This window comes from Callorhinus ursinus, unplaced genomic scaffold, assembly GCF_003265705.2.
Source record: "Callorhinus ursinus isolate GAN/ISIS: 27379988/994484 unplaced genomic scaffold, GSC_fseal_2.0 scaffold75, whole genome shotgun sequence".
Lineage (NCBI taxonomy): Eukaryota > Metazoa > Chordata > Mammalia > Carnivora > Otariidae > Callorhinus > Callorhinus ursinus.
This window is the reverse complement of record NW_027397137.1, coordinates 218,750-246,689: the sequence shown is the minus strand read 5'-3', so window position 1 is coordinate 246,689 and position 27,940 is coordinate 218,750. Positions and strand designations below refer to the sequence as shown.

Sequence of the window (27,940 nt, the reverse complement as noted above, 5' to 3'; positions counted from 1 at the left end):
CAGAAAGGAATTCGTCTGCTTCAGGATCCCTGACGTCTTTTGCCGAAAATGTCAGTGTGCTTACAAGGTGCATTCGACTTTTTATTACTCTTTTTTTAATCTCAGCATTTGGATCCTCTGCTATACCCACAACTAGTTCCTTGAAAATAAATCAAATTTTTGTCTCACATTATGGAATACCATCCAGCTGAGAACTCCCCCACTTTCTGGAACTATCCGTCGACGGTTGTCCCATGACCAAGATCCAAAGGAATGGTCCTCGTCTGTTATTGGTGTATTCAGTATTCATATGAAATAATAAACACTCTAGCAGTAACACATCAGCACCTTTAGTTTGGGGGCAATTTGCTTGGAATTTATGTGTGTCTCATAAGTTCATAAAAAATGACATTGGTAGTCTGCCACTTGCCACATCGGACTATCCCAACTTTCCAGGAGCTACAGAAAAAAACATGCCCACACACTAGCACACACCAATCTAAAGTTCAGGTCTTTTTATAGTAACATAGAGGCAGGCATATTAAATTATGATGCCACATTCCTGCCAGGTTTTGACTTTTTTTTTTTTTTTTTTTTTTGAGTTCTCTGCTATAAAGCAACCAAAGCAGTTTCCCCAGTCCCGCGCCTGGCCGAAGGTTCTGAGAGCATAACCTATACATGTTAACTCAGGCATCAGCCAGCACCTTGGCAGGTAGGCAGGTAGGTAGGTGAGGTGGCCATGGATGAGGAGGGAAGCCAGGCGGCAGGCAGGGAAGTAGGGACAGTGTCAGTCAAGGCCAGAAGTCCCTTGCTGAGCTGGAGTTGAGGGATTCATGTGTTCCTGGTTACCAGCTTGCGTTCAGAGCTCCGTTCTGGTTTTAATCCTACTGGGCGAGATTCTCTCCCGCTTTGAAGTCCCAGAGCTGCCGGGGCGGGGGAATCCTATGCAGTAGGCTTTGTCATTCGTATCGAACCAAAGGGATGATGAAGCCCGCATCTCGTATTATAGCTAAATCTAATGGATGAACAAAGAGATTCTGCTGCTCTGTGGCGTCTACTGCTTGCTTGCTTCTGAAGAGCAGCGGTTAATTCTAGTGGTTATCCTATTGAAGTAGGTCTCTGAAAATCACCCTCCCCTCCGGCTTCTTTTTATTCCCCGCATTGTTAAAATGGGCTACATGGGCACGTGCGCGTGTGTGCGCACGCGGATGTGTGTGTGTGTGTGTGTGTGTGTGTGAGAGAGAGAGAGAGAGAGAGAGAGAGATTGATTGATTTTGTGTGTTTCCTTTTCCTGACCTGTACCTTAATTCTAGGTGTTCAGCATTCTTGGGTTAGTTATAATCACTTTGGGGCATGCTTTTTTTTTTTTTTAATTGCTCTATCTTTCCACGATGTGGATTATCTTTCACTCTTCTTGAGATGTTTATCCTGAAGCGCCCTCACTTTGTGGGCCCTTTCTCCTCTAGTGAACAAAAGCAACCTTTGATATTCTGAATCACATCACCTTTCTCATTTTTTATGCAGTGTTCCCTTTGAGGAGAATTTTAAGCTATGAAGAAAAGATGTGTGTCTCCCTTATCTTTAGTTTTGTACGTTTTTTTCCCCCTAAATCGATCTCAATTAACTTTGATTTCTTTCTTTAGAAAACCATGTGCTGAAATAATGCTTTGCCAGATGTGGGAATGGTTTCCTCACCCTCCAAACACATACTGGAGCCTTGTCTTAGTTCTACGATTTTGATCCCCTTTTTAAACCTCACGCTCCATTTGCTTGGTTCCTGGAAGGGTTTGCACGAATACCCGGCTTTACCTTGGGAGGTCTACTAATATTTTGACATCGTGACCCTTCCTGTTGTGAAAATCTTTTTCTTTTTTCACTTGTAATTTAAAACTGAGCCTGTCCCTCACACCTCCCCTCTTTCTTCCAAGTTCTGAGATCAATCGCACATTTATTCATGTTTCTCTTCACGGGCGAGCCGACGCTAACATGACGTAGTGTATTATCCCCCTCGGAGCTGGGCTGGGAGTCTGCGGGACCAGGTGGCAGTGGGGGGTGGCTGTCAGCCTTGTCTCCCGTTCTGAGTGTGCGAAACCTCTCTGTGCAGCGCTGCTACGGGAAGGGAGACTCTGTTCTGCAAGCATTATATAAGCAGCTTTGGTTTATGTCTTTATTAAAGAGCGCGCCTGCACTAAGTCCGTGCCGTGATGCCGATTTCACATTTACACCCACGTCTGGAAGTTTAGATTCCTCAGATTCCTTCCCTCCCCTTGTGCCCGGGGGAGAGAGCCATGTCTTCATGTTGTCCTGACGTCTCCCGTGCCCATTGCTACACACTGAGCTTCGGTGTTGCTCTCTGTGGTTGCCGTGTTTGGTTTTGCCCTGTATTCAAAGACGCCTTAGTTGTTGTTGTGTTTTTTTTTTTTTTTTTCCTTCCTCGCATCTGAATCTGGCTGGCTGGCTGGCACAGCCTGTCCTTTTGTATGTTTTGTGTTACCGTTTCAACCGCCAGCTCACTTTTGCCCCAAGTGTCCCACGCTGTGATTCAAGGGATTTTTAAGAAGTTGGGGGTGGTGGGGTGTTACGTATGCACAGGCACCTGGCCACCACTCTGGGGGCCAGAGCCCTGTTTGTGCCTTGTGGTTCTTCCTACTCACTGATTCTCAGCGCAAGGCGTCTGGTAATGAAGTTCACGTACTTGTGAAGTTAGTCCTTGGGTAGGTGGGGGACCAAGTGGCAGAGTACACACCGGGTTTGGAGGGGTCCTTTGTGAAATTGCATGTGTTCCCTAAGCATCCTGCTACTTCTGGGTAAGGAGGGAGGTCTGTATCTTAGAAAGACTGCTTTGTAAGGCTCTGTGACTAATGGGGAGCGTCCTTATTTATTTAAATATCAACCTGAAGAAGAAGAGGGGAGTGCTAATGTAACAATATCCCAAACCAAGAAATGTAAGAAAGGCATCTTCGTGGTCTGAGGGAGTGAGTGATAAAACACCAGTCCGACATGTCCCTAATTCCACAGCTCACTTTAAGGCGAGTCCTGGACCTTTCTGGAGCTCACATTCTCTCATTTGGGGATGAGAAGTTTGGACTGAAGTTCTCCACAGTACCCCCGCCCCAGCATCAAAATTTCCATTTTCTTTTAAAGTATGACCTGAGCAGCATTTGCTTCTCACCAGTTAGTAGCCATACTGAGGATGCCAAAGGGATAAAATAAAAATGATCTATCACACGGGTTTTTTTTTTTTTCCTGTGATAGAAACCAAAATTGGATCGTCTTATAGTTCTTCTGCTACACTGGTATATCATTCAAGTTGTTGAAATTTACAAACCTAATTTGCCTTTGCTGATTTGGACATAGAATATGTAAGTGTAGCCATAGGCTAACCACTTGTGCGACTTAAAGCCCCAGAAGAATTGATGATACAACAATGAGGTATCTCTGTTTTCTTTTTCCCAAATCATGCAAAGGACCAAAGATATGAACAGAAAATAAAGGAGAAAAAGAGCTAGTCAGTGATCCAGATATTTTAAACATCCTGGTATTTGGAGGCATCTGGATAATTCACAGCTTTTTTTTTTTTTTTTTCCTGGTTCATTTATCATCCAGATGTTCGCCATCATGGAAGTACCGCTTGAAACTCTATTTCAGCTAATAACTTCGAAGTGGAAAAATTCGTATCTTTGTACGTTTGTCCTCCGGGGCTCCACGTCCCCTTACTCTTCTTCTCCTAAGTGCGTCTTCTTTTAAATCTCCTGGGAATGTGGCTCTTTTGCCAGACTCTTAGGTGTTACCCATCCCATTTCTTTTTTTAATCTCCATGACCATTCTGTACCCTGTCTGCTTGAATTATAGATCGCATTTGTCAAATAATGACACATGCAATTGGATGTCTTCTAAGACCTTTGAAATTCAACTTCCTTGAGTTGAGATTAAAGTGGGTATTATCTGCACTGCTGCAGTCAAGCCGGAGATGCTCGGAGACCCGCAGGAAAGTTTTTCTGGGCCGGCTGGTTCCAACTGTTAGAGTGTGGAGGGAAGAAAACTGGCTACTTTTTTCTCCTCAGACGTAGAACTGGGTATACCATGAAAGCTCCCTAAACTGTGGCCCCCAGTTAGAAATGACTCTAAAGTCAGCAGCTCTTTGAAACATGACTGTCCTTCGGCGTGTCCTGAATGTGTGTTTCTTTGGGCATTCAGGAAGCGTTATCGGTTGTGAGCGAGGACCAGTCATTGTTTGAGTGTGCCTACGGGACGCCACACCTGGCCAAGACAGACATGACCGCGTCCTCCTCCGGCGACTATGGACAGACATCCAAGATGAGCCCACGCGTCCCTCAGCAGGACTGGCTGTCTCAACCCCCAGCCAGGGTCACCATCAAGATGGAATGTAACCCTAACCAGGTGAACGGCTCAAGGTAAGGAGACCCCTGACTCCTCTTCTCCGGGACTTCTGGTTTTCCTATCCCTTGATCGGGCCAAATGGAAATGAGTCACGCTCCTCCAAGGAGTGTTTCAGAAAGCAAGGCCATAGAATGATAACATTGGGCGATGCTGAGAAAATGTGTTCTCCAGTGGTTTGCGTTGAGGATAGAGGTTGTAAAACCTCGGTATATTTACCGAGAACTCTCTTTGAAGATGTGTTCGATTCTATTTCCCAGGCACAAGGGAGGGGGGCCGTGCCCACATATGGCAGAATTCATCTCTGAGGTTTTTATTGCCTGGAAAATAATGCTGTCTTATGTTTTTATGGAGGGAGAGTGTCAACTAGTGACCGGGCAATGCAGCATATGTCCAAGCCGTATGACTTGGCTAACGGGTCTACTTCATATGGCCTCCAACCGCCCACCCCCCACTTCTCCCTCCTCTGTCCCCTTCTCTTAATGCACCACGCTGTTTCTTCTCGTCTTGACTTATGCTTACAACCCTGCTCTGATGGCATGCCTAAGTATTAACTTTCCTGAGTTTGTCATGATATGCCGGTCACGACAGAATGTGTTATCAAATGCAGACTAGTCTCTGACACTCAAAAGCATTTCATCAGCTGTGGGTTTGAAAAGTAAAGTTGATTTTAATTATGATACAATACCCCAGATATATCCAGAAAGAATGTACAATCTCAGGACAAAGAAAGGATAATTTCTTTCTTTTTTAAAAAAAAATATATTTATTCATTTTAGAGAGAGAGAGAGAGAAAGCATGAGCAGGGGGAGGGGGAAAGGAGAAAGAGAATCTCAAGCAGACTCCCCGCTGAGCACAGAGCCCAAGGCAGGGCTCGATCCCAGGACACTGAGATCATGACCTGAGCCGAAATCGAGAGTCGGACGCGTAAACAACTGAGCCACCCAGGCGCCCCAGGATAATGTCTTTTAAATGTTGCACAGTCTGACGTGGGATCCTAAGAACAGCTCACACTTGCCAGGGCTGTATCATGTACAAAGCCCTTTTATATCTAGCGAGCTATCAGTCCTCCAAGGAGCCCTGTGAGGAATGCTCGTCCCCATTCGATGGAAGAGGAAACTGAGGCTCGAGCATTTTCTGGCTAAGTCAAGATCACAGCTTAAAGCAACTGGATTCAAACCAGGGGTGTTTGACTCCACACCCAGTGCATTTTCCACTCTGTTGCAACTATAATAGGCCCCTTTTGCTACATATATATCTAATGCTAAATGCGCTTTTTATAATTGTCATGTTTTATAAGCGCTGGAAACCATTGCGTCAACTTGTAGTTGATGAAGGTGCCAAGTCACAGTCCCTTAGCGGGAATGTTGAGGTGAGGTTGACGTGCCAAACAGGGAGACCGCAGATGTTAGAGCTTTCCCTGGCTCTGAGAAGTCCGTGCCCTCCGTGCATCTGGCTGCTTCTGGAAAATGGGAACGGTAACTCTGGTGTTGAATCTTGCTATGAGGCCGGTCCTTTAAATGGATTTCAAGCCAAGGCAGGCCCAGCAAGGCGGTAATTCCTAGAGTCCCGAGAGGACGGAAGGACCTTGGTAGAAAATGCTATCAAGGGGTCCAGGATAGCCACGTCCCAGCCAGTGGATGGTTACATGTCCATATTTCACAGGTAAACCTATCCATCCGATAGAATGTTTCCACGGCTCATTAACTGGTCATCCTACTGTGAGCACTGAGAGTACTTAGCACTTCTTCCAAGGCTAGCTGCCCAGAATACATCAGCGCACGTGCACGCGGGCGTGTGTGTGTGTGTGTGTGTGTGTGTGTGTGTGTGTGTGTGTATTAGAGAGACCTTGCCTGTGGGAGAGAGTGGGAGAGAAGACCTCAGACAAAGGGCACTGAGGTGATTTCCAGCCAGCCATGAGCAGAGTGAGCCGTGCCCTGGCCCTTGTTTCTGGAGCCTGGTCTGTGACCAGCTCCAGGAATTGCCAGCCTGGATTTAGCAGCCTCAGAAGGAGACAGAGCCAGGAGGTGAGGCTGGTGTCACAGAAACAAAACCTTCCCTTGTTTCCGTGGTGCTCTCCCTGCATGTAAATAGGAGAAGCCTGCTGTCTTGCAGGAGAAGTGGACACCATTGCTTTTCCCATCAGTAGCCGGAGTCCACTTGCCACCTGGATGGGGCCGTGAGCCAGCCTTTCCAGCCTGAGGAGGTCCCCACAGGGATTCGGGACAGGAACGCCGAGCCTGGCCAAGGGGCTGGGTCCCCAAGAAAGACAGGGCTCCCAGGAAGCTTCTCCCACATTCCTCAGCCCGGCTGCTGGGGACAGGCCCTTTGGCCGTTCCTCTTTAGTGCGAAAGTGGGTCACTTTTCTGGGAAATGCAATTGTTTTCGGAGGAACTGATCAGTTTTCTTGTGAGGGAACAATGGACACCTTACTACCTTCCTTTCTTAGGCCCTAGAATTCTAGGATTGCTCCAAATGTTCCCATCACAGGAGTTTCAAAAGCAGTTGCAGCTTTTGAAGCGAACTGTGACGTGTTTTGGTGGTGGACGCCGAGGGAAGTCAGTCCCCTAATCTTTGTCTTCCTCTCGGATCCACGGTGGTATGTTTGGCAGGTGCTGTCCGTGACGAGAGCACAGCCTACTCCATCTACCTTTGATCAAGGGCCATATGCTTCCTTGATGGAAAATGGCAGACCTGGTATCAAATGGGGGGGAGGGGCCTCAGGAACCTCCGAGGCTTTGTGGAGTTGAGCTCTGAGGCAGATGTCAGCTGGTAAGCAAGTGTCATCGTTACCCAGCCCCAAGAGACAGGAGGGTGACATGCATGGATCCTCTCTGTAGTAGAGACAGATACAGGGCTCCTGCCCTCCCTTGCCAGAGCTCGGCTGTCTGCCGGAGTTGAGTGGGGCCGGCCGGGTGTGTCCATTGAGTTCTCCAGAGAAGCACCCGATAGGCTAGACGCTTATTTTAAGGAATTGGCTCTGGCACTTGTGTGGGCTGTCAAGTCTGAGGTCTGCAGGGCAAGCTGGCAGGCTGAAAACTCAGGTAGGAGTTGAGGCTGCAGTCTTTCTCTTCCTTAGGGAGGGCTCAGTGTTTGCTCTTTGGACCTTCACCGGATTAGATGAGGCCCACCCACAGTATTAAGGATGATTGCCTTTATTTAATGTCAATGGATGATAGATGTTAACAGCATCTGTGCAAAGTCCTCACAGCAACACCTTGATTAGTGTTGGGTTAAGTCGCTGGGTGTGATGCCTTGGCCAGATGGACACAGGAAACTTGGCCATACCTGGTGCTCCCAGACCCTGTGCTGCTCAGTGGTTGGTGGAGCCATTCCCTTCGGACCTCCAAACCGAGGTTCCCCTGGGGTGGCCAGTTCCTTGTCACTAAGGGGCTCGGCCTGGCTAGATGGGAAGTGGTAGAGGGGATGGTACACCAGATCCGTAGTTCACTGGGACCTAGCAGAGTACTGAGAGGTGGGTGGCCAGGCAGAGTCTGCTCTTCAGAGCATGGCAGGCTGCCTGAACGGGTGTGGAGGAAGGGGATACTGAAAATCCATCAGCGTAGCTAAGGCTTATTTCATCCAGAGGCCCGACCAGCAGATAGAAGATGGCTGAGGGTCGGACCTGCCGGGTTTGCTGACTCGCTGAGTGTTACTTACCCACGTCAGTTCCAGCTCAATACAAGAGGACCTGACTCTTGCATTCACTCTGCTTTCATTCTGGGGACCTTGAATGGGCACCTGGCTGTACCAGCCCTACCTGAGATGTCAGGGGAAGGGGCAGAGCTGTGGAGACAGGGGTCCTGCCCTCCAGGTTTCATGGCAGAGACACTGTAGAGGAAGGCGTGAGCACCAGGGACAGGGGTGTAGCTCCTGAACACTCCATCTCCCAGCAGCTTTCCAGAGGCAGCCACCACCTCCCCACCAGCTCCCCCGAGCCAGAAGCCTCAGGCCGGTGTGCCCGGGAGTTAGAGACAGAAGCGAGAAAAGAAGTGTACCTCCTGGCCCCCAGCTCAGCAGTCTCTTCTAATTGTCATAGCTCTGAGCTTTCATGTGGTGGACTTTTATGCGGCACACGCACCTCTTGAAGTCAAGTTCAAGGAGAATTTACCTCAGTCGAAAACTGGACTTTGGCTGCAACATGCGTGCTGTTCCCTTTGCGGCCCCTCATTGCTCTTCAGCAGAGACCCCCAAGGACAGGGGCACTCTGTAGCTTGGGTCTTGCCTGAATCTGACCCAGCTCCTTCTGCATAGAATACCGTCTTGCCCCTATCCATCCATTACCCGTAGGAGGAAAAGACCAAGTGCTTTGGGAGGAGGGAGGAACTCCGTTCCTCACCAAACAATGGAATTCTACAAAACCTCGGCCTTATGTGCTCACAAGCTCCTGAAATGAAATACAAGTGGTGAAATGAGATCTGTTGCCAATATAACAGTGCTCTATAAAAAATAATAGAAGGAAAACAGGAGAGAAAGGAACCACTGCTTTGTGAGCCAACGGGGAAGTAATTGTGGGTTTGGCTTGGCTGCTACTATATCAGAGGGTACGGTGCCTGCAGATCCTAATCTCACTGCATGCCGTGTAGACACAGGACATCATTTCTCAGCCTCAGTAGTCCACGACCACCCTGCCTTCTCCCCTTCTTCACTCTAGCCTGATGCACGAGAAACCCCCACGTGTTCACACAGTGGAGAAGCGTCTGTGCACACTCAAAGCTGAACCAGCCGTTTGCGGGCGCATACACACGGAGCCCCTGCGGGTGGGGAGAGGGGGGCGCACTGCTCGCCTGGCCTCTAAGCAAGCCCCCTGCTGATGGCCTTAATCGGCTGTGAGGTTGCTAAGGCTGAAGCCACTACAGACAGGCCAAGACACACACGCACACGCACACACACTCACAAGTGCGCGCGCACACATACGGCCACAACAAAATTGCCTTCCACAAGTAGGCAGGCAGTCCTGTGTGCAGAGCAGCATCTAAGTATCTCTGACTCAGAGAGCCAGCCAGATCTCAGGCGTGTTGCATTGGACATCTCCTGCATCCTTCCACAGGCGAGGAAAATCCCACGTAGGCCCACCTGGAAGCTCATTGCAGCGGGAACATACTGAATTTGTGTGCCACGCTGTGAATCCTGCCCCAGCTCTGTCCCCAGACCACCTGGGGTCATTAACTTCTCGAGTGAGTCAGTTAGGTGCAGGTTCCCTGGTGTGGTGATTCTCAGGGTCAAGCCCCAAGATCAGCAGCATCAGCACCAGCTGGGAGCTGGTTGGACAGGCAGATTCTTGGGCCCAGCCCGCACCTCCTGAATCAGACAAGACTCTGGGATGGAGCCCAGCACTCTGTGGTTTAATGAGCCCCCTGGGGATTCCCATGCTCACTGGTCTGAGAACCACTGCTCTGTTGCAGGATCCAGGGAGATGAAAACTGAGTGGCCTGCAGAGTGAAGGTTCTGGGAGAATACAACGTGTGGACATTGGTCTGCTCCCGGGAGGTCTGTCTGCCGGGGCCGAGGAGCGCCTCCCTCACCTCACACCATAGTGGGGTTTTGCCTGGCTGAGCCTGTGTGGGGGAGCCTGGGTCTTGCCTCTCTATGTGGTCTGGGAAGAAGATTTGTTGGGTGGATAAATCCAGCCTAGCGTCGGATAGCAAGGACTTCTGACATAACATGTAATGAGCATACAACCTGCAGTGTAATGCAGATGACAGAAAATGGAGTTGCCTGATTGGTCCATCTTGGCATCAGACATACTGATTATGCATGCAGCCATTCGTTCATCCAACAAGTATTTATTGAGGGCCTACTGTGTACAGTCATTGTTCTAGGTACTTAACAATACAGTCATAAAAGACACAAAAGTTCTGCCCTGTTATATTCATTTTCTCATGGGGAAGATGGCCACTGAATCAGAAAACTAATTAAAATATATAGCCAGTTAGATCATGGTAAATGTTAAGAATAAAATAAAGCAGGAAAGGGGGTGGCCATTGTAGCCTGAGAGCATTACCTCTAAGAAAGTGACATTTGAATAAAGTCCCAAAGGTAGCGAGGGAGAATGCCCTCTGGTTAAACAGCAGAATATTGCAGGAAAAGGGAGTGCTAAGTGCAAAGGCCCCGAGGTCAGCCTGAAGTGTTAGAGGATAATTGTGACTGACACTTAGTGACCCAAGCCACAAACAGGCAATGAGGTCAAGTGATTGTGGGCTTTACTCTGAGTGAGCTAGGAGACCATTGGGGTGCTGTAGGCAAAGGGGAGGGGTGTGATGTTACTCAGATGTAGCAGGATCTCCCTGGCTCCTGTGTTGAAGCCAAGACCCACCAGGAGGCCCCTGCAGGAGTTAGGGTAAGGGATGCTGGGGCCTGGGTGAGAATGGTAGGAGTGGAGGGTGGGGAAGAGGCGATGGCATTCTGGACGTATTTTGAAGGTAGAACTGATATGCTTTGCTGATGGGTCGGACCTACAGAGTAAGAAAGAAGGAAGTGGGGATGAACCCAGGGTTTGGGGATATACTCCAAACAAAGTGTAGACAAACCACACTGGGAATCCTCCTGAGATTAGGGCCTGAGCCCCTCCAAGTACCAGCTCAGATGTTGGGGCCACGCATTTAGTGCTCATAAACACCAGGCAGAGGGGGAGGGGCTCTTACCTCCTTGTCCAAGTTCAGTGGATCTTAATTCATGAACCCAGCAGTTGTTAACCACAGTGATTGTGCCTCAGGGGACATTTGGCAATGTCTGCAGACATTATTGATTGTCACAACTGGAGGGTGTTCCTGGCATCTAGTGGCTGGAGGCCAGAGATGTTGTTCAACATCCTATAATATACCAGAGAGGACTCCCCTCCTTCCACCTCTAAAAGAATGTCTGGCCCCCAGTGTCAATAGTGTAAAACTGAGAAAACCTGCCCTAAATTAACATTTAGTTGGTGTTTCCATCATGCACCGTGTTGGCTGCCATGAAGATGGATGAAGAGAAGCTCATGGCCCATCAAAGGTGAAGAAACTTCTGTGGGATCCCGGGATGAGTACAGAACAGAGGGATGTTCAGGGCCCAGCCATAGCAGGCATGAGGGTGTGACCCAGTCCTCGGGGCAGGAAAGAAAGCGTCCAGAATGAGCAACATTCATCAGTAACTTCATAGCACACCGTGATTTATTCATAGATTTCAATACACAATATCCCTTCCAATTTCTTCACTAAATTTATGAAATGGCATTATGATTCTACCCCTTTTTTTCCCAGATGAAAACCATTGAGTTTCCAAACGTTTTCATAACTTGCTCACATCCACCTGTCATGGGCCCATGGACTCCAGGCCTGGACTCCTCTCTACTCCCTCAGGCTGCTTCCTTTAGCCAGACAACGGAGCTTCCTCCACGGGACAGGCGAGCTAACTGTTCTATCTCTTGTCTCAGAGGCATTACATCCAAACCCTGACCATTTTGATTTCTTGCAGATAGTACACATTTGAAAACCATTTACTTGCATCTCATTTGAATTTATTACAGCAGGTCAATTTACCTGCACTCGCCTTCACATTACCTTCATCAGATGTCTCCAAACAAAGCCACATGTTAAAAACTGTAAGCATGGGGGCACCTGCGTGGCTCAGTTGGTTGGGCATCTGCCTTCGGCTCGGGTCATGATCCCAGGGTCCTGGGATAGAGCCCCACGTTGGGCTCCCTGTTCAGCCAGGAGCCTGCTTTTCTCTCTGCCCCTCTCCCCCGCTCATGCTCTCTCTCTCTCTCTCTCTCTCTCTCTCTCTCTTTCTCTGTCTGGAATAAATGACTAAAATCTTTAAAAAAAAATGTAAGCTTGCCATCCAAGTATATTGGTGGCTCTCAGTAAATACTTGCTGGGGTGACATTAAAAATAAAAAAAGTTCTCAGTATTAGGATGGTGACGGTTCATGGACCCTGATGTCATTTGTGTTGAGCTGTGCCCAGCAACCACCTACAGAATGGAATCTCAGCTGAAGGTCTTTTAATGCCACTTTCCCTCATTTTATGTGCAACACTCAACATTTGGTACTTGAAAGTTGTTTGCTGGGACTGCTCTCTCTCCATGCCTTTCCACTTATACTCATTGAGATTTGACTCAATGTGTATTTTCCTGCAATTTCTAGAAGACTTCATGTGTTATGTTAGGACAGTGAAATCCGCAACAGCAATCTCATATGCTCCTTTCTGCCTCAGGGTTCTGAATCGGGTTGGCCTGCAAGATGCCTCCTAATTAAGCTCGGCCGTCTTCCAAGGTGTGGGTGGCACAGTGTTGGAGACTTGCAAGCTGGTGAATTTTCCGAACGGTGATAGTGAGGTCGGTTAGTCGTAGCTTGTCCTACTTGCAAGGGTCCTTGAGTCAGTTCACTGGGCTGCAAAAATGAGACGTGGACCGAGAGAGCCCCACTCAGGGAAAAGTCAGGAAGGAGACAAAGGCTCTGCTACTGCCTCTCGGCCTGGAGCAGACCTCTCTTCATCCCCTCTCCTCGGCAGCCACTCACTGCTGTCTTTGCCATCTCTTGGGATGTCAAGTGGATGGGCGCCATTTTGTAGGGGAAGAAGGCCTAGGAGTCTTGCTCCCCATTATGGCGCATGGGAATCCCATCGGGTCACTGTGGGTATTGGCAAAGGGATGGGGGACCGCTTTGGCATTTTCTCTCTTGAAAGTGAAATAACTTTGGTTAACCAGAATTTATGTAGCCTATTGTGAAAATAAAAACCTGAAGCGCCTTGGTGGCTACTGGGCTTAATTCTCTCCTCTCTGACAAATGAAAGTATTTCAAGAGGAAAAAAAAAGACAACTCCCAAGGTAGAAGATATGCCACATCTCATCCTGAGCATGTAACTATTTATAGAGAACCTATTCTGTAGAATATTTTATTTCCAAATGATGAATCCCAAAAGGATGCAATTCTCCCCAGATTTCAAGATCTCGCTGATATCCATTCTCAGCGGTAAAGAGAAGTGAAAACTTCAATAATGAAACTCAGGGAACCTTCAAACAAACCCCTTTCAGGGACAAAGAACTAACTGTTGGTGAGTTGGTGGTGACTTTTTAATTAACTGAGTCTTCAGCTGCTCTGGAGAGGGGGAAGGGGGCTGGCTGGAGGGAAGAGACTGGGATTCCAGGTGTAAGAGAGCGTATTTAGTAAAAGGGTAAAAATAACACACAGCTGTGAAGACAAACATCTACAGTTTCAGTTTGAGCGGAGAGCTCTCCGTGAATCACTGCCGAGCTCCACCCGCTGCTCAGGCCATGGGGTCTGAAGCAGCTTTTCCACTGCCTCTGATTCAGAAATAAAACAGACCCACAAATTACCCCGGCGCTCTCCAGACAATCCCTTCCTTGTCTGGGGTCCTGAAAATACCTTTTGTGGTGACTTACCTCAATTCATGCTATGAAACTCGATTAGGAGTTTGTTCAGTCGATTAAGACTAAGTATGTGCTCTTAGGGTTCTTAGGAAGAAAACCACCTGAGAAGGGTTTTTTGGTATTCAGGTCTGAGACAGGCCCAGAATGCATGCCTGGGCCAGCCTCCCACGGAGGGCCCTCTCTCGGAACTGACCTCTTTGGGCTTTTAGGGCAGAGCCACCAAGAAAGCCTTTGCATTTCTCTTACGTAGCTTCATCACCCAATAAGCTAAAAAGAACATTCGGGAAGATAGTGACATTCTAGTAAACAGTGACGAGCTGAAGACTGCGTGAGAGTAACTTAAGCGTGCTTATCCACATAAGAGTCAGGATGATAGAGAACGTGCTCTTCAAGGGCAAGGGTAGGTGGAGTCAGGGAGAGGGCCTTCTTCGCTCAAATGCACACACCAAGAGAATAGGGACACCGGCGAATCCCTAGCACCTGGGACAGGGCCTGGCAGAGAGACTTGCTCCATAAATACTGGTTAAAGGGGCTGAATGAATTGAGAAGACCCAAGGCCAGGGGAAGATACAGGGAGTGTGGGTTTATCCAAAGGTGCTATGGCCCAATGAAGGGCTTAGGTTGCACATACCCAACATGGGTTTGTATTTGGGGAAGATCAGTCTGGAAGTAAAGCATGTGGTAGAGAGCAAGGCAGTGGAAGGTCTCTCTTAAGGGCAAGAGGAATTCAGGGGTAAGAAGAAGGAAGGGTCTTGAAAAAATAGGTAGATTTTCAAGAGGATTGTGGGTTTGTCTCTGCCCACTTCTAGAAGTATATTGATGTTCCAGATTGGATTTTGACTTGCTTTGGACTTTTTCTAAGGCCCTGGGGCCTCCGCTAACTGTTGTGAAGTGAGGGTGAATCAGAGATGTAATATGGCTAGTGAGCTCAGGGTTGTCGCCTGGGGCTGTGTTCCATGACCGTCTTGGATAAATGAGGTCCGTTCACACAGCACAGACCACAGCGCAGGGCTGAGGCTCCATTCTTGTCAAGCTAATGGTCACGTCTGTGCCATTCACTGTTGGGCTCTTTCCATGATGGAATCTCTCCTGCTGTAAGTAGTCTCTGATGTGAGAAAACCAATGTCAGATGCCGAGTTTATTTTTCAAAAACAAAGCCCCAACTTTAATTTCTCAGTACATTTTCACAGGTGCGTTACCCCTTTTAAAAATAAGGTATTATGTATAGCAACAGCTAAATGAAGCTTTTGTCCCCGGCTGTGTTCCACTTGATCTTAAAACCTCAGACTGACTATTTTCCCAATGGTCCAGCTTCTGTCCTGGTCCTCAGTTCTTGGGCCCACATTGTGGATCAGATTCATTCCTGCTATGCCTCCTAGCGTGGGGACCTCTCCTTGGATTTCCTCCCATGCTCGCCAGTGTAAGCCATCATCTCTGCAGAGCGTGCTCAGTGCCGAGCACCTCAAGGAAGTCTTGTGGGGCGAGCATTTGATAGTCAACTGGAAATTGAGATGATCAAACTTTTTTTAAAAAAACCTAGACTAATCAAAATTCATACGTATGTCCCCATCAACACGCCATCTTTGGCTTCTCCCTGGAGGACTTGTCTGCCTGTGGCTACCCCTGCTCAGCTCACATCTGCAGACCTCTCCATGACCGCCTTCGGGGCCACTCCCAGGATATCCTTCTGAGAATACCCAACAGTAATGAAACGGAGTTTTCTGAGGGTCCATTCAGTTATGTTTCACGTCCGTGAGAGTGACTGCTCATGTGGACTTCCCAGGTGAGGTCCTAGAATGTGGTGGCCAAGTGCTTGGACTCAGGACCCCAACAGCCTAGGTTCAAATCAAGTAAGGTGTGTAAATATTTGTTTGCCCACAATGCATTAGGCACTCTGAGAGGCGATTTTGAGTTTAAAGCACAGAAATAGAAGATTGTGGAAACTGGAACATACAGCATTCCATCTCTCAAGATCTTTTTGCCTTTCCATTATTTCCATTATTTTTGATATCCCTTCCCTGATCTCTTAGGTTGGCTGATTCTTTCCAGAGTGTCAAGAAATGGCAAGTATGGGGGACTAGCTGAGCACGTGTAGTCTCTTGATTTTTCTGTAGCCGAAGCAGCTGAGACCTGTGTGCTTGGAGCACCCTGTTTTGTTACCAGTCCCCTGGTGCTGTGTGGAATGCTTTGGACCTGTGATCAGATACTGGGAACTGCTTGCTGTACCACCCGTTCTCTTCAGGAGAAGCCACGAGAGAAACTTCTGCTTCCACTGAGTAGCTGGTTCATCTTTATGTTTCAGACCCTTTGAACTGTAACAGGATACACTTCCTTCTTTGCTTTGGCTAGTAGGAAGCTCAGAGATAAACAGGTGTCCTACCTCTAGCAGCTATAAAGAGTAAGCCAACTCAAAGTGCTGATATTATTTCATAATTAATTCCTTTTCTGCCTTAAATTCCATTCACTTCCATTCCTTTGATTATTCATGTTATCATTTTGTCTGGTATGCATTTTTCTATCTGCCTTATATCATGTTGTCTTGTATGCAATCTTGTAAACTACATGTAGTTTGAGGAAGGGTGGGGAAATAAAATATATTCAAAACCACCACACATCCACATAAATATAACTCTAAAGTTGCAGAGGAAAATGATGGAATCTCCTCTTTGGAAATATGTTCACATAAACTAAACATTTGTTGGTCTAAGTATCTTCTAGAGAGTCATGCCTGGGGGCTTGGGAATGGAGCTTCTTCCAGCCCCTTGATTCTGAAAGTCTATGAGAACCCAGTGGGGTTTGGGGACATGTCCGATTTCTCACCTGAATTTAAATTTAGTGCAGTTTCCAATTTATTTGATATTCTTTGCCATGTCCCTTCACCGTTAATTTGAAATACCAGTGTGTCATAAGAAGCATAAGAAGTCAGTGCTCATTATCGCAATTCACACACTCTTTACGAGTTGTTCGTTCACTGAGGCTCAACAAGCCAACTTAATTGGGCATGAGTGCCCAGTTATCTGAAGAATACCAATGCCCATCTTTTTGATCACGAAGGTAGGAGGGGCTTTTAGCACCATTCCCTGGTGTGACCACAAATATGCACACACACCAGGGAGATCTGAGAGGTTGCTGCTGAGACTAGACTTCTAAAGCTGTGCGGCCCCAAGGGGGAGGTGGGGGAATTGGAATTGGGAAGCGATATGGAGCCCCAGCTGTTTTCCAATGCCTTCACAAAACTCTTCCCTCTGCACCAGCCTTCCTCTCCCGACGTGACCTCAGCCCAATGTAGGTTTTCTCCTGCTGTAACAGAGCTGTCCTCCCAGCTCCTGTTCCCTCTACTGATGCCACATTTTCTAGGGGATTGTCAGGACTGGTGGTTTTCGGGTTACAAATAGAACCCAGATCTGAAAATGTGTATTTGAGAATGTGGTTAAGACATAGTAATCCTTTTTTTTTTTTTTAAGAGATTTTATTTATTTATTTGAGAGAGAGCAGGAGAGAGGAAGATGACAAGCAGGGTGGGGCAGAGGGAGAAGCAGACTCCCTGCTGAGCGGGGAACCCAACACAGGGCTTGATCCCAGGACCCCGAAATCATGACCTGAGCCGAAGGCAGACACTTTAACTGACTGAGGCATCCAGGTGCCTCAAGACACAGAAATTCATTTTATTGTGGTAAGAACACTTAACATGAGACCCGCTCTTTCAACAAATTTTGGGGTGTACATTATTGTTGACCAAAGGTAGAATATTGGAGAGCGGGTCTCAAGAGATTTTTCATCTCCCTTGACTGAAACTTGATGCTTGTTGATTAGGAACTCCCCATTTCTCCTCTCCCTAAGCTCCTGGAAACCACTTCAATTGCCTGAATTTGACCACGTTAGACACCTCATGTAAAGTGGAGTATTTGTCCGAAGTATTTGTCCTTCCGTGACTGGCTTATGTCACTCAGCATAACATCCTCAAGGCTCATGCCCTGTCAGAGTCTGCAGGATTTCCTTCTTTTAAAGGAGACTAGCATTCCACTATTGTATAAACCACATTTTCTTTGTCCATTCACCCATGGGTGGATAGTTAAGTTGTTTCCACACCTTGACCATTGTGACTAGTGCTATCATGAACATGGGAGTGCTAATATCTCTTTGAGATTCGGATTTCCATTCTTTCGGATAAATACGCATAAATGAGATTGCTGGGTCAAATGGTTGTCTTTTCTAAAGATTTTCAAAGAACCTCCATTCTCTGTCCCATTGCAACTGCACCATTTTGCATCCCCACCAACAGCGTGCAAGGGCTCCAATTTCTCTACATCCTAGCCAACGTTTATTATCTTTTGTTTTTTGTAGTAGCCATCTTGACAGGTAGGTGTGGGGTGATCTCTCATTGTGATTTTGATTTCCATAATAACTTCTGTGTGCCCCCAAAAGAAAGAATCATTGAAATATCTTGAGCAATGCCTATTTGCAATAAAGAAATTCATCCCCCAAACAGTAAGACAGAGACATTTCACATTCACCAAATGATTTTCCATTTAGCAAGCGTCTAATGAATTGCCTTAGAACTTTTACAGAAACCGCCGGAAAACACATATGCAAACACTAAGAATACAGTATTTAAAGGGATGCTCTTTGCTATGTGCATTTCAAAAGCAATGCATTGAACGTCCAAGTCCTTATCATGGTGGAATAGAGATCACGTGACCCTCTATCTTAGGCAGGGCTCGATGCCAGTGGAATACCAAACTGTTCCTGGGAAGTTTCTCCCTGCTGACTTGCAAACGTCAGTATGCACAACATCTGTGGAGTTACAGTGCAGTAAGCCAGGAGACAGATTTCTGCAGCGTGGGGCTTTCCTTATCACACCTGGGCCACGAGGTGAACATGTATTTATTGGGAGACTTTCAAATAGACACTTGTCAGTTCTCTGAATCATGTTAAGATTCTCTTTTCCTTAAATAAAGGGGTGTCTAAATAGATGCCTCTGAAGAAAATTATCTACTCCAGGAACTGTCTATGTCTCTTGCTTAGGTTTTTTTTTTTAAGACATGTCCTGGTTGGGTCCCACACCTGCTGTGCCGGGTAATGAACAGAGGCTACAGTGATGTCCTAGAATAGGAACTGTGCATGTGTGGCAATGCACGCCTTGACCAGAGTAACACATGGGCAGGGAGGTCTCAATGCCTTTCTGAAATTAAGGCCTATTTTACCTTGTAAGGACAGCATCTCCCCTTGCCTTGGTGGAGGCGTTCTGCCTGGGGACAGTGGGTGAGGCTGTCCAGCTTCAAGTCTTAGTTCGGACCCCTCCTGGCTCTGGAGCTTGAACAAGGCCATTCCCTTTTGTGTACTCAGTTTAAACCTCGGAAAAATAGAGATGGCGCCCACACCTGCTGCCCCAGGCTGTCGGAGGACCAATGATGATTAGGCTCACAGGACAGGGCTCACCCCTATATATGCTGCTTTGGTGCTGTGAAAATTCCCAAGAAAATAAACAAGGAGAAATGACTGAGAAGTAAGAACAGCACACCTGCGGCCCCTGTGCCTTGATTACCTGCTTGAGTCCAGCATGTTGGAGGCCTGTGGTGGGACCCTCTCCCCTCTTTGGGGCTGCCGTTCCCCTGGAGTTTTTACAAAAACTATTTGACATGATCAAGAACACGGTTCCATTCTATCTTCCTCTGAAGCTAAAACAGAATGCAATGTTCTGAAGGTGCAGCTTTTGAAGATCAGGTCTGAGGGGCTCACGTGGCTGTTTTTTCACAATGGAAGCTGGATGGATGAACATAGGAGTGCTAATATCTCTTTGAGAAAGAGAAAGCTTACCTGTCTTGCAGGAGAAGAGAAGATTTAAGGTGCCTGGTATATAGCAGGCACTCAAAGTGGTCTAAACAGATGAGCAAATGAGTGAACCTGCAGTGCTCACCTAGACTTTATTGTTGTAGCTGGAATCACCTTCATCCGCTGAGCAACATCTAAAGCCTTTTCCCGAAAGAACCAAATCTTTTAGACTCTGTCCTCTAGTCCCTAGTAACTCCTCTCCTTGAGGCAAATAGAGCAAAACACACAGCCTCCGCTCAACTGATGGAATTTTCCAAAAGGATAGGAAACTAAGTCTCAAGTGAAGACATTCCATGTTGTGATATTAGGACGGGGCTTCTAGAGATAAGTGTTTGAAGCCAGGAAAAGTAGCATCAGCAGGAAATAATGCATGTGTAGGCAGCGGTGGAAATATAGAGAATCCGCACCATGGGAACTCAGACTGTTTTTGTTTTTAAATTTCCTTCATGTTAGCACAGCTGTGAGGATGCCATGAAGCAGGACCATGTATTTCCAGGCCTGTGGTAGGGCCCTAGTCCTCTGACCCTGACCATGATCTTTACCCATAGATGTACCTGCTCTTTCCTCACCATCAGCCCTAAGCTCCCTTCATCAGCACCAGGCATGTGTGCCAGTGATGCTGGGAAGAAACTTTGATTTTTCAGAGTTCTAAAGATGCTGAATGAACTCTTCCCAGGGCATTGCCCCTCAGTCTGCCCTTTCTGTCCACACCTCTGCCATGCCTTTGGCTCTTGAATGAACTTCTCCACCCCACCCCAGCCCTGTGCCACCCGGAGAGTGCCCTTCTGCCTCAGATGGTTTTGACCTTCTGAGACTTGAAGGTCAGGTCCATGCCAGGCCTGTAGTTCCATGATGCCACAAGTTGGCTACAGAGCTCCAAATAGTGAGGTGTGGAGAAGTTGAAGAAAAGCTCATTGGAGTGGAACCCACAACCTCAAGGCCTTAGACATGGGAGGGAAATCCGACATCCAGGGAAGATTTGGAGATTCCCAAGAGCACAAAAACCCTGTGTTGGGTAGAACCCGAGAGGCAATTGCTAGAAATCCACCTTAGAAGATGTAACCCAATTCTCAGGATCTTGAGTTAATGATTTGTGGGTTCACCTTCAAAAAGGCATCGACATATTTTTCTGTTTCCTGGTTAAGCTGGATTTTCCATTTGGGGTTTTCCCATTAGATGTTCTACCATATCCTATAACCTGCAAATCTCACTGACTATATATATTTCCAGAAAAAAAAGGCAGGTTTGTCTTGATCCAAATGACCGTGGCTGCCCTAGTAACAGTAGCTCTGTGAACGGTTACCTGGGCCCAGCTGCTGGGCCCTTTCTGCATCCTCAGAGCTGGCTTCACACCCCATCCCAGCCTCAGGGCTGCTCAGTGCTCTCTCCCACCGCCTCCCAGGGTACCAGGCCTGCCTCCGTCTCTGCCCTACCTGCCTGTACCTCCGCTGGGGACATGGTGAACCTTCAAAGCTCCACATCGAAAGATCGGCGGTAGGGATTTGGAACTGGACACCAGGATTTCATTCTGAGGTTTGGAAGAGGACTGTTGTTCTAGGATAAGCCTGGCAGAGTGCCTTCTGAGCTGGTGTCGCCTCCGAGCATCTGCGTACACAGCCCGTTGAGAGTCGCAGAGAGAGGACAATGGCAGCGCGCTCTTCCCTGCAAGTGTTTCCAAACAGCTGTCGCCAGGGGAGTTTTGACATGACAGTTTCAGAAGGACTTGGCTTAAGAAACAGAAGCCAGGTGGCAGCTCTGCTTCCCCCATGCCTGGCCTGTCTTTCAACTGAGCATGGCCACCGTATTAGCCCAGCTCCAGCAGCGGGGACAAAAGACCACAGCCTGGGGGGCTTACCCGACAGGAATGTATGAATCCATTTCTCACAGGTATGGAGGCTGGAAGTCCAAGACCAAGGTGCTGGCAGGGCTGGGGTCCGGGGAGGGCTCCCTCCATGGGCTGTGGATGGCCACCTTCTCTGTATATCCTCGGAGGAGACAGAGAGGGAGAGGCCTCTGGTCTCTTCTGCTTCTTGTAAGGACGCTAATCGCATCATGGGGGCCCTCACCCTCATGACTTCATGGGGACCCCGATCGCCTTCCAAAGGCCCCACTTCCAAATACCATTACACTGGGTGTCAGGCCTTGAAGAAAGGAGTGTTGGGAGGACACGGTCGTTCAGCCCAGAGCAGATACTGTATTTGCCCTTTGTTGCTTCTCTTCTCTCCTCCTTCATCAGCCTCCCCACCTTGCCCTTCTTTGGTTCTCTCTGTGTATCCAAGAAGACTGCGAGGCAGGCTTCTCAGTGGCAGCAATAATGGGAGGATTTATCTTCTTCCCCTTCAGGAACTCCCCGGATGAATGCAGCATGGCAAAAGGCGGGAAGATGGTGGGCAGCCCAGACACTGTGGGCATGAATTATGGCAGCTACATGGAGGAGAAGCACATGCCGCCCCCAAACATGACCACGAACGAACGCAGAGTCATCGTCCCGGCAGGTCAGATGCTCATACTTTGCTCAGTCTGCAAACCGTGCTTTTCCAGAGCACCATTCCGCTTTCTCTTCCTGCTTCTGGCTTCCATCACCCTCACTGATCTAGAGGAACTATTGTACATGGAGGCCAGCAGGAGTCTGGCCACCTTTGGTGAAATGTCCACCAATCAGTGTGTGTGTGTATGTGCGAGACAGAGAGAGAGAGAGAGAGAGAGAGAGAGAGAGAGAGAGGGAAAAAAGACGGAAAGCCATCAAGTGACCTCTCAAGGGAAAAAATTGCCCTTTCCCTGAGATTATTTGGTGTTAGGTATTTTTTTTTTAATGAAATGTTACTCATACTAGATGGTAGGCTTTTGAAAAAAGAAATCTTATCTGGCAAAATAAAAAGCTGGGAGCTGTGTATTGCTTGTTCTCAAAGTAAAATTTCAGCTATCCCTACAATACAGATTCCGAGAACCAGAGTAATTCTTTGCCACAGAAGTAATTCTAAACTCAAACCAAAGCAATAGCTGTGAATTTGAGGAAAATGCCAGGGACTAACTTGTTGAGCAAAACTGAAGGGACTAGGAGAGGTGACTTACACACGGCTCCTCAGAGGAAACGTGGTGCATAAAAGCCAAAATGCCAGGGCCACAGTGATGATTTCGTGAGTCCTTCGTCAATGTCAGGGTTTTTGGTGAGCAGTTTGGAGACACCATCTCAGGAAATCTTGGGAAATAGGAATCCTCATCATGATTGCTCAGATGAGGAAAATGGAGCTCCCAGAGGTCAACTAACTTTTCCTCGGGCCTACAATTAATAAGAGGCTGAGTTGGAGTTCAGATAGGCCTTCCTGCCCCTTCGTTCTCTTCCTGGAGGTGCTGGGCTCAGTCTCGGCTCCTGACACAGCCCCTGTGGGCTCTCCTCTGTCACTCCTTGAGGCCGGCCATCTGGTCGCCCTGTGGCTCTGCCTCAGGGGCCTGGACTTACTGTCACTTCAGCCTGAAACCCTTGATTCCAGGTAGCTCTGTCCTTCATCAGGGCTCAGTGCAAATGTCTCCTCAGAGAGGCCTTTCCCGAGGGCCCCCCACCTAGAGCCATTCCCGGCTCCACCCACGGACCTCAGCCCCCGCCTGCCTTATTTGTCTTTACGGTGTTCACTCCTGTCTGTCATTATACTGCACATTCATGTGACCGTTTGCTTATTAGCTTCCTCCCTCCATACAGCCTCAGCCCCCCAAAGGCCCAACCTCTGTGGCCAAGCACAGTGCCTGGCATACACTAGGTGCTCAAGGAACATTAGCTGAGGGGAGAATGGATGAAAGGCTACCTGTGTGTGGGTGAGGTTCGCACAAACTTGATTCAGCCTTGCTCCAGCGGTCACCTAAATTCATCTCTGTGAAGTGTGGTGGTGACTGGGCTCCAGTCCCCTCCGTGGTGTGATTCCCATCCTACTGCCGCTTAGTCTGTGTAAATCACTTTCATGGACTTCTGTCGCCTTCCACGTAGACGGCGAAGCACAGCGGACCTGGCTGAACATCCAGCTTGGGCTTGTGGACTGAGCTTCACTTCAGGATTGTCACTGGCGGGGTGGGTGGTGGGGTGGTGGTGGCTTTCAGCAAACTGCATGAAGCTGCTTTGGTGTGGTTGATATGAAAGGCATTATCTTTCGGGGCCATCCCTCATCTTGAGGCATCTTGTGAGACTTTTCCTGGAGACAGTGGAGGTGGAGTCTCATGTGTACCTGATGACAGGAATAAAACTGTTTTTGATGTTGATTGAACGGCAGTTGACTTTTATAGGGGAAGCCCTGTATTCGGTTTGATCACGGGAGCTGAGCTACTTACCAGAAACCCGTGACTCGCTCCTGAGCTGGAGAACAGAAGGGGGGTTCCTGCTGATGGGGAAAAATACGGAGATGCAAGTGTCCAAGGCAGGCAACCTAAAAGAGGTTGAGAGCAAGGGTGTTCCTGGGGAGAAATGGAGGGCAGGGATACTGTTGCCTCAGATGCTGTCTGGATATGAACAGAATGAGGTGGGAACCCAAAGTGCACCCACCCACACCTTTCTCTCCCTTAGCCTTGTTTCTTAAGAGTGTCATTTCTTCAGTTCGGGCAAACAAAGTTTTTCATTCTCTAAGATGGGAGAACCATTCCGGGGAGAGATTCTTGTCTTGGTTCTTCATAGAATCACAGACCCAGGAGGTAATGTGTGGTGCCACTCACCCTGTTTACTGCTGGGGTCATATTTCTCTCATGGGGTCAATGTGCTTTGGAGTCATCAGTATCATTTCCAACAGGGACAGAACTGAGGCTTTCTCCCTTAAGGGAAATGATGAGAAAACAGGAGAGATGTTTATATAGGGGAAGAGGCAAAGAACCAATTTAATTGAATCAGAGCATCCACCATTCCTGATATTGTATAGTAGGTGCTCATTAAATGTCAGTTGGATGGGTGGAATGGCGGTCATGCAGATTGGCTCATATTTAAGGTTTTGTGTAAAGACTGGTTTCATCCCCTGAAGAAAGTCCTCTTTCAGCTGTTCCCTCTGGTTGCTTCACACCAGTGCAGGCAGTTATTCAGTTAATAGTGTTTGTAAGAGAGCTAGTTGTGGCTGGTTTTGCAAGTTGTGAGTCTTTCAGTTATTGGCCAAGCTTCATGTGTGTGTGCTCATACACAGACACACAGATGAACACACCCACCACACACCCACACCCACCCACCACCCACACCTCCACCCCCCCACACCCAACCACCCCCCCCCCCCCCCCCCCCCCCCCGCACACACACATACAGCTGCATTGCACAATCCAGATAATTCCCCAATGTGGCCATGAGATTGCAGACCCTGGGGGCAGCTCTGTCAGCTGCTGCGTCTGTATCTTCAGCCCTAGCTCCAGGACCCAGGATCCAGGCACCTCATGGCAGGCACATCTTGGCCATAGAGTGCTCTGCGCACATAGATGGAATTCTCCAAACCTAGTTCCACCTGGCACATAGAGTTCCTACTAGTTAAACCCATGAATGACACTCAGAAGTGCAAATCATAAAGATAGCTGAAAAAAATTATTTATTTCTAAACATTGGCTTTTAAAACTCAAACGTTTAAATCTTGCACAGTTGCAAAAGGTGGGTGTCATTTGGTTCCAAGGTGTCAGCAGGCAGTGGAAGGGGATGCCTCAATTAGTACGTGATTAAGTGTTCATAGGATAAAAAGGAAAGTGATATGGGAAGGATGGCCCAGCTGTTCATTCTGAGTCTAGAGAAAAATGTATTCCTTGGTTTGTCATAGGAGAGGAGCAGGGAAGTCATGAGAAAAACACTCAATCAGCGAGACCAGCAGACATTCCAGAAAGCCCTGGCTTATACCTGGTGTCCTGGAAAAATTGTAGATTGTGTCTCTCCCTCTCAAAGTACACCGGTTAGACAATAAATCACACTGGTACTTTTTTATCAACCTGTCCGTCTGTCTATTTGGTGTACATCTGTATGTCTAAGTCTACATCTCATGGGGTTGGGCTGTTCCTGACATGGTTGTAGATCATTCAGTGTAGGTCATTCAGTGCAATTAGTCTTACGAGGAGCTAGACATGTGTGGCCTGGTGAAATGGCACTTTGTTGGTCGGCTCAGCTGGATTTGGACGTCAACTGGAAAATGTTTCTTCAAGTACGATCAAAACCACTTGCGTCAGGATTCCCTGGGAGACTTGTGATTTGAAAATGCACATTTCCAAGTTTCCCGAATCTGGATGTGGGGGAGGCTTGAGGATTCCACATTGTTGATGCACTTTCTGGGTGATTTCATGCATAATACGGTTTGAGAAGCTTTAATCTAAATGGAAGACACCGAATAAATTTTACTTAAATACACCTTAACGGTTTTCAATAAAGGCAAGCTAGGTTACTTTTAGAAGAAGGAGTGGCCAGGAAGATAGGAAATAACCAACAATTTCACATTGATGTTCTAAACAGTTTAAAAAATGAAGAATCACCCATTTGGTGGGAAGGAATTTTGTCTTCCTAATGCTTCTCCCTTAGGGATGTATTTTTGGGACCTATCGTTGGTGGCACGCTAATGTAACATTGTGTGACAAATATACTCAAATAAAAAATAAAAATAAAATAAAATAAAATAAAATAAAATAAAATAAAATAAAATAAAATCTGCAAAGGCCATGTGTCAAGGTGTCCACAGGAAAACCCAGGGTGGTTAAAGGTACAGAATATGGTGTGAGATGGATCCCTGGGCTCCAGTCTGACAAGCTGGACCAAGCACAGTATGAGGTCTGTAGGCATTGGGCTTCATTCCTATCAACAGCAAAGACGACTCGGGCACAATGTAGGCATCTGACTTCCATGTGTTCCCACGTCTGCCTCGCCAAGTCTGTGAACATAGATCACCGTTGAGAAACAAATGAATCCCCACTGCACCGTGGAGCTGGTATTCCAAAGCACCTCAGTTTCAAGACCTCTCATGAAGCATCTGCCATCGGGGATGCTGTCCCTCTGGGTACCAGCTGTAGCTCTGGCAGTCCCTGTAGCTTTTTCCATATTGACAATGCATTTGGCGATGTGCTAACCAACAAGGCTAACAAAGAGGAAGGCGCAGTCTTCATCCACTTTTCTTTTAAAAGTTGCAAAATGCAACAGGACATCGGGTTTTAGCAGCTTACGTCATTCTGAAAGATTTTTTTTCCCTTTTCTCTGTTTTTATTCCCTAAAATGGGTGCAAAAGCATTGGACTTTTCAAACATTTCTACTTTTTTTCAGATTTAAATTCAGTTAATTAACATATAGTGTATTATTAGTTTCAGAGGTAATTGAGTGATTCCTCAGTCAAACATTTCTACTTTTATTTTCTAAATATCCGCCTTGAGCACGAGCACTCCTGGCAATCAGAAGTCTCAGAGATAAAGAGTTGTCACATTCGCATGTTTGCTTCATTCATTCATTCACTGAGCACTTACTGTGTTTCAGTCACCATGAATAAAAGCTCTTCTATGATTTAAGATCCCCTATTCTTGCCCCCCAAACACCCATGGCTGGAACTCCTGTATTTTGTCTTCCTCGGCCCCTCCATACGAGGTCCCTTCTCCTCAACTCATGAGGTGCTCAGTGAGGACTTGCTACTCTTAGGCCCGTCACAGAGGAAGTGACCAGAGCCAGTCAGAAGTAGATCAGACCCATCCACATGAAGTCAGTGGTTCCTGACAGGAGAGTATGGGGTTAAGAGCTCAAATGACTGATTCAGACAAATGGTTCAAAACATCGGAGGAACGAGATGACAAGAAACAGCTTCCTTGGTACTGTTCATGATACGATTCTTAAATGCCTTTGCAGGCTCCGCCATTTTTCTCTACCACATCCTGCCCCCCAGTCACGTGCTCTCCTCACACTCTGCATCACCATAACCGTGTTTCTCCATCCGTGCTGTTCCCTCCGATGGAATGCCCTTCCTCCATTCTCTGCTCACAAGTCCTTCTTCAGGGCAACCCCCCCTGTCTAGGAAGCCAACCTTAATCTTTTGGCAACTTACTTGCTTCTCATAAGACATCTGACCAATTCTTTTATTACCATGCTTTATTTTGTTCCACATTATATTCTAGAATGCATCTCATACTTACTTAAATACACATATACCATTTAGTACCCTGGAGGATTTGAGATGCCTTGTGTACTAGGCTACTGAGAAATACACGAACCAAACTACTGATCAAAAAGAAATTAAGAATCTGTCCTGAGGCAATTAAAAATATTAATGGAAAACCAAAATCACATGAAAGAAGAATGCAGCCATTTTGACCACATTTGACCATGAGCTTGGCCACAATATCGTATGGCTTTGAGCTTCCTGGCAGCCAAAATAAAAAGTCATGTGGGGACATAATCCCTG

At 47.4% G+C, this 27,940-nt stretch overlaps 1 protein-coding gene across 8 annotated transcripts in view; it reads left to right on the top strand.

Moving 5' to 3' along the window:
• ERG (ETS transcription factor ERG) overlaps window positions 1-27,940 on the top strand; it is a 252,130-nt gene that overhangs the window by 190,825 nt on the left and 33,365 nt on the right. For all 8 annotated transcript variants that reach the window (XM_073887036.1, XM_073887035.1, XM_073887040.1 and 5 more), the window contains 2 exons: window positions 4,177-4,394; window positions 21,921-22,072. In XM_073887036.1, coding sequence (XP_073743137.1) covers window positions 4,177-4,394; window positions 21,921-22,072 — 370 coding nt within the window. The remainder of the gene's footprint in view (window positions 1-4,176; window positions 4,395-21,920; window positions 22,073-27,940) is intronic.